General features: G+C 40.7%; 1 protein-coding gene across 1 annotated transcript; it reads right to left on the reverse strand.

Moving 5' to 3' along the window:
* Positions 1-880: 880 nt before the first annotated feature.
* rlbp1b (retinaldehyde binding protein 1b) lies at positions 881-6,608 on the reverse strand. Its single transcript, XM_069687155.1, has 7 exons — positions 6,597-6,608; positions 4,749-4,877; positions 3,703-3,907; positions 2,959-3,137; positions 2,668-2,826; positions 2,403-2,513; positions 881-1,009 (listed from the first exon to the last, which is right to left on the reverse strand). Exons 1-7 carry the CDS (start codon positions 6,606-6,608, stop codon positions 881-883), a joined length of 924 nt encoding a protein of 307 aa, XP_069543256.1.
* Positions 6,609-13,401: the final 6,793 nt, after the last annotated feature.

Consider the following 13,401-nt stretch of genomic DNA (forward strand, 5'->3'; position numbering starts at 1 on the left):
TTATATACAGTTTATTGTACATTTATTGACATCTTATTGGTGCACCAGGTAGCACAGTGGGTTAAACTTCATCATATTCATACTGAAGAACAATCTAAAAAACACACGAGAGACAGGCACTTGTTGGAATATCAGCCTCGACATTTGGGAGAGTGGAGGGGGGCAGAGAGCGGAAACTTTGAAAGCTGGGGCCTGCCAGTGTTTCAACAAGCTGTGTGGGTGAACTGCTCCAAACAAAACACAAATACACAGAGAAGAGACAGAAAATCTCAGAGCATCAAAGTCAGGTGATATTGTAAGCTCGCTGTCTTGTCAAATAAGGGACACTGAAAAGAATATTATGTAGGTTATATACGGAGAGCTGTTTTCTAGTGAACTCGACACCAACAAGGAAGAGTAGAAGCAGCACCTGCCCAAACTGCTTCACTTTATGAAAATAGGCGGTCTTAAGAGGATGACTTTCATACTTTACTGGTGTAAAATACATCCAAAGGTGAACTGAAAGGTAGAAAATCAGTCTTAAGATCTTAACACCCATGCTTTGGAATAAATCAGCAACTGTGTAAAGTATACACAAACTTCAAAACCTGCCAGTGCCTCTGTTCTGTTTTTGGTCGCGCTAAAATGTAAACCACATGAGTTGCAGAGAATACAGTAGAGAGGAATAATGACAGGAAGTGAGACCGTCTCGTTCTGTGTGACTGTGCTTTGTCAGGACCTCTGGAAAACAATTTTTCATTCACTTTCATTCATTACATCGTTTTCCTACAACCACACAGCTAGATTGGGCTTCGAGTCTCCACACTCTGTGGGGTCTGTCATATTTATAACGGTATGTATATCACGGCTCTCCGCCTGGTTGGCGCGAATGGGAGGAGGTTTAGTCGAACAGCTTGGCTGCTGTGGCCTTGCCGTCGTAGTTGGAACCTTTTCCATCAAACTCAGAGGGAAGGATGTCGGCGTCAAACTCCTTGTAGTAGCTCTCCAGCTCGTCTCCGTGGACAAACACCTAGAGCGGGGACAGCAGCTGTTAGAGGCTTTTGGGACTGTGGTGGGTTTTATAAACATGGAAGTAAGAGGACTTTTAATTTAAGTGGATGTGTGAAATGTCTTTATAAACACAAGAGTTTAATCAGGAAAACTGATGAAACATAAAGGTCTGCATTAAGTGAATTGTAACATGGCCTTTTGGGGTATTATGGTATCAATATTATCGGGTTTCATTGGAATCAGCAGCAAGAAGAAACCAGTCTGCAGTGAGCTCCACTAACAAAGGCTGAAACCAAACCACTTAATTTAATTCAAAACATTCATGTTTTAATCAAGTTAAAAACATAAATCTTCTAATTAGATGTGTGCATGAAATCTGAATTGAATAGCAAAACAAAGAAGCTAACAATCGTGTACTTTTACTTCTGGTGTAATTTCATAACCTGGTTGTGTTGTATCATGTTAGAACAGTTTTACATGCAATTTATCTGCACTTAGACCTGCACAAGATTTGATTCAACAAATGTAACTTATAGTCTGAAGAGAGCAGGAAGGAGCAGATATATTGCAGTCAGAGTCACAGATGGGAAGTAATTAAGTAGAAATACTAAATCCCTGGTTCTCAACTGGTGGGTCTGGACCCAAAAGTGGGTCGCGGAGCTGTTTTCAGTGGGTCGTGGAAGTGTGGTTGAAAAAAAAAAAAGTTGTGGCCCAAAGTCTATGCTGCGCTTTTATTTTGAAGAACATGGGTTTCCTATGATGTGCAGTCTAGTTTATTCACACTCCATGTATCCAGTGATCGGGTAATCCCTGCTTCAGTTACATTTACATTCTTGAAACTTGATGAGCCCGACAGTTGTTGGACTTCTGTTGCATTTTTTTAGTTTAGTTCTGTTGAAAAAAGGCTGCTAACTGAATGAATTGTAGAGGGAATATGTTCTTCTTATGCACTGCTCCCTGCTGGTCATTTTGCTTGACTATTATACTGCTGCGATCTGTCTCAGGTCCAAACTGCACTGATTTTAATTAAATACATTTGAGTGGTTAAAACATTTGGATCACGAGTCATCATTAAGGAGGTGGTGGCTCCTGAGGCTAGACCAGTTGAGAACCACTGCCCTACATTATATAACAAACATCTGTTCTTTTTTTCACAGGGTCTCTACTTTAGCTTAATGCACTTGAGTGAAGTTGTGCTGCCTGTTATTATAACTTAGAATCATTTAAGTTAATAGTTGCCGAAATCTGAAGCGAGGATCAGTTAGCTTTGCACACAAACATCCGGAAGAAATATCCTTCAGAGGGTTACTTCTTCTTTTACACACTTTATACGTTTACTTATTCTTCATTCTTGTTTTTATGTAAGTATCTGTACTTCCTCATTATTATAATATCACATTTGTGGAACTCACCCTCTCTAGCAGCTTGCTCTTCATGAGAGGTTTGACCACATTGTAGGTGGTGGTGAAGTACCAGGGCTGGTGGATGAAGTGCACAGCTTTGAAACGGGCTGGGAACGAATCCTGGAGGAGAAGAAAAAGATGAGAGACAAGATGGTTTTATTATATAATTCACAATAAATCCTGCACTAAAGAGAGAGTCCTGAAGGAAGAAGGAAAAAAGAACATTTTCACACCCAGCCGAACCAGTCCCTGTTCTTAGTTTAGATTGTCCCACCTGCAGCATGTCCACCATCTTCTTGAGCTCGGTGGGTTTGATCCCCGACGCCTGCTGCATGGTGAAGCCCTTGAAGTTCTCAATGATACAGAACCCGTTGATCTGAGTCTCCTCGTTCTCCAGCAGCTTCTCCAGGATCACACAGTAGGCACGCAGGATCTGAACACACATATTTATTGGCTTTTTATTCATTTAAATCTTAAATTTGTGATAACATTTTCTGTTGTGAAGGTAAAAATGCTTTTCCACGAGCATTGTGGGAAATGTGGTCACGGAGAATGACTCGTTCACCTCATCGAAGGTGATCTCCTCGTAGTCCCAGTTCTCAATGTTGAAGAGCAGGACGACGCGGCCGTATTTGTCTCTGCTGGGCAGGATGCCGGGGTAGCCGGCCTCGATGGTGCTGCGTACGGCCTCTGGGGTCAGGTTCTCAAACAGCTCGGGGTAGTCCTTCCTGAAACGCACGTAACCTGGAGCGGAAACACAGGAACAGACTGTTACCTACATTGAACATCAAGTATTGACTGGTCAGGTCATTTATTAAAAACATGAAAGAGGTCAACTGCTTCTCTCAACTTTGGAATCATTGTCCTTATTTGAATTGTGCATTTAATTTGAAATTTTTGTCATAATGCTAAAGCCATGCTTTATGTGTTTCACATATTAATGACTAATATTAAATCTTGTTCTCAGCCTCCTCGGTAAAAAAAAATGTGGTGGAAACATTAAATCAGTGTTTTTTTGTCATGAAATGATCAGCTGTAAAATTTGAGAAATTATTTTGTCAGTGAAATAAATATATTAATGTATAAGCCTCCAGAAAACATTGAAAGATGTCTCTTTTTTTGGGCTGTAAAACACCTGTGGAGCTGTGTGGATATACTGTATCTGTCCACTACATTCAGATGATAGTTCCTGTTGGTGCCTTCCTTTATGCTGGATTTAGGTGATATCATTAGGAGTATGAGATTGTCTGAATTATGCTGTCAGTAATTTCATGTCTGCCACTTCATACTGGTCCCTCTCCAGACTCACCCCTCATAAGGTCGTAGGCTCTGTGCACGTCGTACTTCCTGGCGCGGATGAAGCGCACCAGTGTGATGTCTGGTTTCTCCCCAAACGTGTCCTGCACACTTTTGGACAGGTCTTCACCTCCATCGGCCCTCTCCTTCATGATCCCTCGCAGCTCCTTCACTGCAGCCGCCCGCTTCTCATCTGTCTCGTTCAGCTCGTCCTTGGCCTGTAGGGGGAGCCAGAGCAGACCGTTAGCTCGCAGCTTGGATAGCTTTGGTTTTATGAAGTTTAGTGAAATAACATCAAAAAGTAAAGTAAAAGTTATGCTCAAGTTAGAACTACCTTGTTAAATTTTCTCACTTGACTTTACTAAGGGGGGTTTCATAGCACTTCTAGGGGGAGCAGTAACTGGGATGATAACTAACTAGGTTAGCTTGCATGCAATGCTAGCTAACCAGGCTAGCCAGCCACTTTTCACTCTTTTCAGGGGCTGGTACACCTAACACTATTAATAAATGCACCTTTAACTATTTATTTCAGCACCTACAACTTTTTATTGATGCACCTAATACTAATGATTGATAACTATGTATTAATGCAAATATGCCCCTGAACTATTAATCTATGCACCTAAAACTATTTATTTATACATTGTATATTATTTATTTAGGGACCTAAAACTATTAACTATTCTTTATGCTCCTAAAACTATGTATTTATGCAACTGGAATGAAAAACCAAAACTAAGTATTTCTCTACTTAAAACTACTATTCGTGCACCTATAACTATTTTGCTCATCTCTCTCTTAGGAAATATGTGATCGTGAACTTGGCTTTATTTCTGTATTTATATTATAGTTAAATGTAATTGAATTAGATTAGATAAAACTTTATTGTCACTGCAAAGAGTACAAGGAATGAGACAAGTAAAGGCCATTTAGCCTCTTACCAGAAGTGCAGAGTAGTCTAATGTGCATATACATATACTGGAATAGATATGAATATGCTAAGATATAAATACAATGTTGACATTGTCCTGAATATTCTAACTAGCTAACGTGGTCTACCTTCTGCTTGGTGTGGTCTGGCAGGCTGGCGCAGGGTCCAAACACTGGGCCGTGGTCCTTGACGGTGAGACGCTCCAGCTTGGCCCTGAGAGCCTGCTCCTCCTCCGACACCATACGGTAAGTTCCAGTCTGAAAACAGACACATGTGTTTTATCATATTATATTATTTACATCCTTTAGTTATGTTTGATAAGCCTGTCATGAGTCTTTTTACAGAAGCATCTTCTCAGGTGTAAACAAAGCATTACACTGTGTGATATTAAGCTAAATGCACAGTGCCATCTAGTGGACATTTACTTGTATTGTATGAAAGTTTTTTAAGGCAGTACAGGCATTCATTTTACATGTATCTTTCCGAAACTCAGATTTGATTAAGCCAAGTTAATAAAGTTAAACAAATGTCTGAAATGCATTCAGATACATTGATTACCTTGCAGATAACACTACTTTTCCAGAGGGGTGGCATGGGCCCCAAAGAAATCTGATTGGCCACCCCAGGTGCTACCTTTAAATCCTAAACTATGATTGACTATTTGCAAGACTCATGTTCAAACCAACTTTTTAGGCTGTGTTTGAACCACAGACTATAAAAACATGGCCGACATGACAGCTCCCTAAAAATGAAACCAAACCCTCTCTAATGCCCCCTGCTGACTGGCTGCAGTATAGCTCATAAAGGCCTCCTCCTCCATGTTAACAGATGGGACATGAGTCAAACTACAAAATCAAAACCCAGGTCAAATACATTTTTCTCAAACATGGTTTCAGTCATTATAGTTAGTTCTTATCATGCTGATTTAAGTCCAAGTGTTTATTTTTCTGGCAAGTTAATTTTTAATTAGTTATTTGATGCTATAAAAAGGGGGTGTGACCTCATGATTGACAGCTCTGTTGACAAATGGGGCTCCTGCAGCGTTCTGTTCCCGTGTAGCAGAGGAACGGCGAGAGGAGACGTAACTAACACTAACACTACAGTCATTGAACTTTCCATAAGCGTGAATATCTGCTTCAGACCGACACAAGAAGCTGTTCTGCTGCAGACTGAGCCCGCCTGAGGGCTCCAACATGCCAAGGACACAAGGTAAAGGTGTGTTTTGGGTAGAGGAAGGGGCGGGACATCAATACTGCGGCTCCACCATCCGATCTCTACTGTACACACTCTGGATGCAGGAAGATGGCAGTGCCCGCTCCAGGGAAAATTTGGCTTCATTTTTGTACACTGGGAGGAGGTGGTTTTGTGGATGCTCTTTCTTGAGTGACTTGAATGAAAGATTCACCGGTTTCCTTCCTGCAGTGACGCTGTTTACTTGTAACACACATATTCTTCCTCTACAGAGTCAGACTTGTGCTCCTTCCTGCTTCCTGCTTGTAAATCTGATCTAAAGTATTTTCCCCTCTTGCATGTTGCTTGGATAAATGCCTCACTGTGTCAATTTAATTCCCTCACAAGACTCGGTTTTGATGTGTGAGGTTTAAAACGCCGTCTTATCCGCGTGAGACAGAATGCGTGTTCCTCAGTGCTGCAGGAGCGTAATCAATAGGCCTCAGTGTTTGATTAATCTGCCTCACATGAGTCCAGCAAAGCCTGTAAATACACCGTTAGGACTGCTAGTGGACCTGGGATCAGAGATTAGGCTAAAGCTAAGGCTACTGTAGCTGTTGACAGCATCCATGACAAAGAGCTTTAGTGTTGGGAAATGTTGAGCTGCAGCTGAGTGCATGTAACAGGAAGGTGAATTGTCTTGAGTATTACACAAACAGGCCTTTTTCTCCTCACATAAAATAACATTGCTTAATTCTCTTTGTACAAAACCAAACAAACAGTGTGAAGAAAGTTTAAGTACTTACAACCACAGCCATCTCTTCTGCTCTTTATCTCAGCTTCAAACTGTCTGCAGGGACATGAATCACATGAAAAAGCTGTGAAAGTAAACAATTGACACACTGTACTCGACGTTAATCCCTCTCCATCCCACCCGCTCTGCAATCACAGGGTACCTTGATTCTGCTATATTTAGCGCTCGCTCTTTCCTGAATGATTTATCAGGTCAAAGTCTCTTTGTTTCATAATCAACAGGCCGGGTTCAAACTCTTTAGTGTCACGTCGATTACATTTTATGCTCAGAAAATTCAGCTTGTATATTTTGCAGAAGCTTGACCCTTAATGTCCCCTTTAGTAGGATTAAAGTCAGGTTTTCTTATCATTTGACAATCAATTAATCATAATTATCAATCAGTCTAGCTTCTCATTTGTCAGAAAATATGTGACAAAATTGCAGAACTCTATATCTGACAATTTTGCAAACAAGACAAGAAGACACCACCTCAGTGTTTATGAGATTGTGATGGATTTTGAATATTTTCACCACAATAAACACGCATTCACAGCCCAGAATAATCGATCAAGGAAATAGCATGCTGATTAATCGATAAAACAAACATAACTTATAATAATATCACACTTACACTCCAACAAAAGCTGACATTTGGACGAGATAACTCAAATGTCTTGTGGACCTACATCTCCCTGTTGTCTTTGGGTTTGATTTGCAGAGAAGCACTTGTGAATACTTTGAATACATTTTCACTCCATTTATTTATACAGAAAGTTTCACACTTGATTTCTGCATGCAGAGGTTTGCAGAGACTGAAGATGTTACACCTGCTATGCTGAGCTTCTTTAGCATATTTATGAAGACCATTGCATCACGTTTACATCTTTGGGTTTTAACACAATAAATGCCAGTAAGTAGACACTTGAATCCAAAGCTGCAGGACGATGAGCTCTTGCATTTTTGGGATTTTTGTGCACAGTAGGAAGGAGAGCTGAACCTTGAGTCTTATGATGCACCTACTGAGAAAGATCTAGCTCTAAACTACAGGTCAATACCTCAAATTACAAGAAGAGTAAAAGGCAGCCAAATATTCACAATTTCTGGGTTTAAGGCTAATTTAAAAGAGAATATCAAACCACAGCAGGACCCAGAAGAAGAAAAACAACATCCAAGGGAAAAAAGAGCATGAAGTAGCACACCATAGAGGAGTCTTACCTGATGCAGGTGTGAAGTCTCTGGCAGGCAGTCACAGGGGTCTGTGTGGAGCGAGCAGGACGGGACCTATGATTTGTACTGTTGGGATTAGTGGCGTCACACCAGATTACATCCCACAGATTTCTTTTTTTCTTCCCAATCAGCATAAAAGTGGCAGAGGGTGTGAGGAACGGGGGGAGGTCGGCCAATGGTTGGACGTGCTCGCATGATGAGCGGCAGTGTGGGCCAGTGCACATTTGGGATGATGTAATGTTGATTAAACACTTTAGGTAAGAGGTGGACGGAGGAGTCGCAGGGATTGGGTTGCATTCCTCAGAGACTTGGACGGATTGAAAAGTGACCATTGTGACGACTCGTTCCCGGTTTGGTTTGTGCAACGTGATCACGCTCGGGTGAGAGGAGAGGGGGAGGCTGTTCAAGTGTTCACATGTTGAGAGGCACGATGCAGGAAAGGAGTCTGCTCTGTTTCTTGTAACAGGACAAGAAATATTGTCTCAATGGACATTTAACTCTCTGAAATAGGTCTTATTCAAAGTGAAGTTAATGTCCTTATTCTGCAAACAAACGGCCTTATAAGAGGAATTAAAATACAGTGCCTGTCCCCAAAATCAATATTCATCACTCAGATCCTGACAAGTTGCAAAATCGAATTAATTATTTCAACCAATTCCATGGAAATGTGCACGTTTTTGAGATAGCGGGGGAAAATGCTGCATCAAAAAGACAATATATTCATGTGACGAGCTGTGCTCGAACTCTATCAGCTGATGTGGTTCAAAGGGTTAAGTAAGGAGGCCTTAGAGTGAATCATTTAAGCCATAAAAAGCAGCTTTTAATTGATTCAGCAACCGGTCGAATAATCGATAAATAGATTGCCAGAAAATTGATCTGCACTTGTTCGGTAATCATTGATAAATCATTGATAATCAAAAAATGTGTTTATTGTTTGTCTTTTGTCTTTTATAATACTATTTAAATGTTTTATATTATTTATCACATTGATGTGAATTATCTTTGGGTTTTGGACTTTTCAACGGACATAATAAGCAATGTGAAAACATCAAATTAGACATTTTGTTTTCACTGTTTTTGCGTTTCACTAGATTAAAGTTTGAAATAAGCAAAATAATGAGTCGATCAAATGATAAATATGGTTGCATCCTGATGCTTTCACAAAGGAAATATACTTAAAAGCAATAAAAACACAACAGTAGGAGAAAAGCAAAGAGATAAATGAGAAAAAAAACAGCAATTTGTTCAGCAAATTTGCCATCTGCTATAAAAAAAAAACAAACATGAGAAATCCATCATTTAACTGAGCTCCAAAAAGTACTTTTAACACCTTTTGTGTTTTCATAAACCATAAATATCTCCACATGCACACACAGGATTTGGATTTAGACTTAAGTGCATTCATATCAGTTAACACGGACCCTTAACGATACACAACACCTTGTGATCAGATTAGTTCTCACGTTCACGTTATATCTCAACATAATGACACCGTGCACATGCCGCTCACCTTGATTATTTGTGCTGTGGACTTTGTAAGCATTACGAGCTGAGCGTAAAGGTTTTTATAATGTGAGCACTTCATCTAATGGGACACACATGTGCTCAGTCTTCATGTTTAATCTCCACAGGTTGAGTAAAAAACCTCTAGAGTGTGAAAAACAAATTAACAAAGAGCCACAGGGATGTAAATATAGCAAGAAAGTGTGATTTTACCTGTAAAACAATAGCATGAGCTTAAATCAGAGGTATGGCGCATGTGTTGGAGGTGACGTGACGAGGGATGTTTACTTCCTGTTTGCTTTTGGTACAGACATCAGGGTTTAATCATGCAATGTTCAAACACACTTCAGTGCATCAGTCTACTGAGTAATCCTCCAACATAACCTGTGTCCCAATAATGGTGTTCATGAGCCACTGATCACGTGAAGATATTCTCGTCAGTAGTATTAAGAAACATATATAATGTATATAGAAAGGACAATTTTGTTTTAGTTCGAGCAAGAAAGTTAGCCTATTAAAGTCTTCCAGATTGGCTGAGATGAAACATCAGTGGCTGAGTAATATCCGGACAAAACAACACATTTGATAACCCATTAGCCTAGGTACAGACAGCTAAGTAACAACCGCTAACGTTAGCATTCAACCAATTCCTGTCTAACATTACAGTTAGCTAGCTAAAGGTTAAGTTTACTTGTGAGTAGTACACCTAGAGAGCTAGCATTACTGATAAAAAGCTAACATTACCGTCAGCTAGCAAAAGGATATGTTAACTAGCTATGTAAGCTAGATTACATTACGGGTTAACTAGCTAACATTACCGCTAGCTCGCTAACGTACAGTTAACCGTATATACTCACTAGCATTACCCCTAGAGAGCTAGAATTACCGTTAGAGAGCTAACATTACTGTTAGCTCACTAAATGATATGTTAACTAGCTATGTAAGTTAGCTAACATTACAGTTAACCATAGATATACACATGCGTAGAATTCTATGACAGTTAACTAGCTAACATTACCGCTAGGAATTTATGCCTCTCTGTGTAACACTATCAGAGGGTTATGTTCATAGATATGAACATGTTTTTATATCTATGGTTATGTTAACTAGGAAGTGCTTGAATGCTAACATTAGCTGTTGTCTAACAGTAGCTAATGGGTTGTCAAATATGTTGCAAAATATGGTTAAAATACCCTCCAGATTTTCACAATGCATCTTATTTTCTGTTACTAAACAATAGGGGAGATGTGGAATTTCCTACAATGATACTATTTGCATCATGAAACACACAGTACAATATCATAACAGCATTTGAAGCTCAAACGTACTCATATGGTGAATGTGGACACAACTGGTCGGTCAATATCAACTGAAAGCATGGCAGGGGACACCATAAGCCAGCATCCCTAACACCACGGCAACCAGAACTGCTCTGATAAAAAGAATTTAAAAAGTTTACATCCAATTTAAGCCGTATTGTAAGCCTTCGTCCTGTTGATGTTTTCCTGTTTGATAAATATGAAGTCTCTGCTGCCAGTTTGTCTTTCGTGTGGTCACTATTTGGAAGTTTTCCCTCTCTGACCCTTGCAGCGCTAATGTCACCAACACACGTTTTCCTCCTGATGCAATGATGAAGGAGCAGGCAGTCGACTTGTAAGCTGCTAAATCAGGCCTGATCTGCTCAATAAAGCGATTTAAGGGAACAAAAATAGATGGATTGGGCTAACAATGCTACTCTGTTCTCCTCGCTCCCTATAGCCTGAGCTGTGGGGCCAACTTCGGGCTTTAGATGTGTGTGTGCGTGTGTGCGTGTGTGTGTGTTCAGGGGTTTGAGTGGGAAAGAAAGGGGACAAAGCCTTTTACAGACGCAGGCATCATAAAATATGCAGCTCCATCTGCAGCTCATCATGATAAATTGATGTAAGTGACGAACACAAAACAACATCAAACTGTGCAGCACTGAAGCTAAAAGTCTTTAAGTAACCAACATATTTTAGATATATTTTTCTTGTTCATAATAAAAAAACCCCGGTTATTTCTGGTTATACACCGGTGTATTTAATAACCTCGTGGCATTATATGATTTCACCTTCTTATCCAGTGTTTGTGACAGACTCTGTCAAGCCGACCTGGATGATCCTGAAAGCGTTTCCCAACACTTATAAAGAATTTCATCCGTCTTCATCCGTTAATGCTGCTGCTAACAATGTGGCTGTTAATGCTGACCTGGCAGGGGCTCAAGTAGGACGAACATGACGACATAGTTGGAGTTTTTCCTCTGCGATAACTGGACCCAATGATCCAAGCCAAAAAGAGTAATTAAATTACACACAGCTGAATTAATTACACAAATAGCTTCCACATTTAAAAGGATCACTGTGAAAATGTTTGTTTAAAAATGTTACTGAACTTCTAATCTGTTAATTATTTTGATGCAAACTTAGTTTATCAATTTATAAACAATCAATAGCAGCAAACACACACAATAACATATCATATGGCAAAGTTGTGACATTATTTATTAACAGATCCAGCTGTTTTTGAGCAAAGCTATCATTCACTGGAAGTTATGTTTGTGTACACCAAAGGAATGCAAAGTGTACTTTCCTTTTTGTTTTGTTTTCGGTCTCCACCAACTCCGGAGGGAAATAGCTTCCTCATTAGCTGCTAAATGCTCCACTGTGCTCACTAGCTGGTTGCTAATTTTATCTGTCTGCTGCCCATCAAGTTTCTTCAGCTTATCCGGGGTCAGGTTGCGGTGGCAGCAGGCTAAGCAAGGTAGCCCAGGCCTCCCTTTCCTCAGCAACATTTTTCAGCTCCTCCTGGGGGATTCCGAGGTGTTCCCATGCCAGGTGGGATATATAAACCCTCCAGTGAGCTCTGGGTCTGCTCCGGGGTCTCCTCCCAGTTGGACGTGCCCGGAAAACCTCCAAAGGCAGGCGCGCAGGAGGCATCCTAATCGGATGCCCGAACCACCTCAACTGGCTCCTTTTGATGCGAAGGAGTACCTGCTCTACTTTGAGCCTCCTCCGGATGCCTGAACTCCTTACCCTATCTATGTATAAGGCTGGGCCCAGACACCCTTTAAGAGCAGGGGTGGGCAATCCTGCTCCTGGAGAGCTACCTTCCTGCATGTTTTAGGCTTCTCCTCACTCTAACACACCTGATTTGAATGATCTGCTCGTTATCAACCAACTGAAGCGTCTCAGGGGATTGATAACGAGCGACCCCTGCCACCCCTGCTTTAGAGGAAACTCATTTTGGCTGCTTGCAGTCCCGTTCTCATTCTTTCCGTCACTACCCAAAGCTCATGACCATAGGTGAGAGTTAGAACGTACCGTAGATTGACTAGTAAATCGAAAGCTTGGCCTTCAGGCTCAGGCTGCTGCCCTCAAGTTGAAAAAAAACACCAAGAGGAGCAGTTAAATGAACTGAAACAGTAGAATTGGCAGCCACAAAACCAAAACAATGAGCTGAAAGAAGCTGGAACACTGTGGAAGATCTGTTTTGTTCTCTTTGGCGGCACCCATGGCAATAAATGGTAATTGCGGGAGCACACTTCCCAGATATACTGGACAGTGTTGCATGTGTGACGTCCACAGTTGGCTCTGGTTGTAACTCTTGATTTTCCTGGCTGACGGTCGCTTTCCTTTTCAGACTGTTTGCTTCATCTGAGCGTCGAGTTTGTTTCTTTTTCTTTGGATTTTCACTTATTGTTGAAGTTGTATCTGTAGTCATCCATCTTTTCTTTGTTTGTTCAGCCACTGCTGGCTGATGGAAAAGGCGTCACTAACTCGGCGCTGTTTGTGATTTTTTCCGCGAATGTCGCCACAGACACCCAGTCCATAATAATACTATATACTGTAAATGCAAAGGCTTTCATCAGTGGGCCATAGACTCAATCACCATTGTGTTACCTCATTTGGCGATAGAGACTTAACAGACATTTATTTACATGAAAATCTTCGAGATTACTTTAAAGTAAGGAGTGGGTGATTTGGGAGTTTTTTTAAGGGACATTAAAGAGGCTCAACATTAAAGAAAAACGTGTCGTCACATTAACACACTAAAGAAACGGAGTGTTTCAA

This window comes from Semicossyphus pulcher, unplaced genomic scaffold (assembly GCF_022749685.1).
Source record: "Semicossyphus pulcher isolate SPU_LCO1_2020_fin unplaced genomic scaffold, fSemPul1.0.p SCAF_8, whole genome shotgun sequence".
Classification (NCBI taxonomy): domain Eukaryota; kingdom Metazoa; phylum Chordata; class Actinopteri; order Labriformes; family Labridae; genus Semicossyphus; species Semicossyphus pulcher.

What these genes read in the sequence shown, in the direction of transcription:
- rlbp1b (XM_069687155.1), bottom strand. An exon ending in CAGACCACACCAAGCAGAAG is followed by an intron (nt 3,908 to 4,748) that starts GTAGACCACGTT and finishes CTCCCCCTACAG; the next exon opens with GCCAAGGACGAGCTGAACGA. An exon ending in AGATGGTGGACATGCTGCAG is followed by an intron (nt 2,514 to 2,667) that starts GTGGGACAATCT and finishes CTTCTCCTCCAG; the next exon opens with GATTCGTTCCCAGCCCGTTT.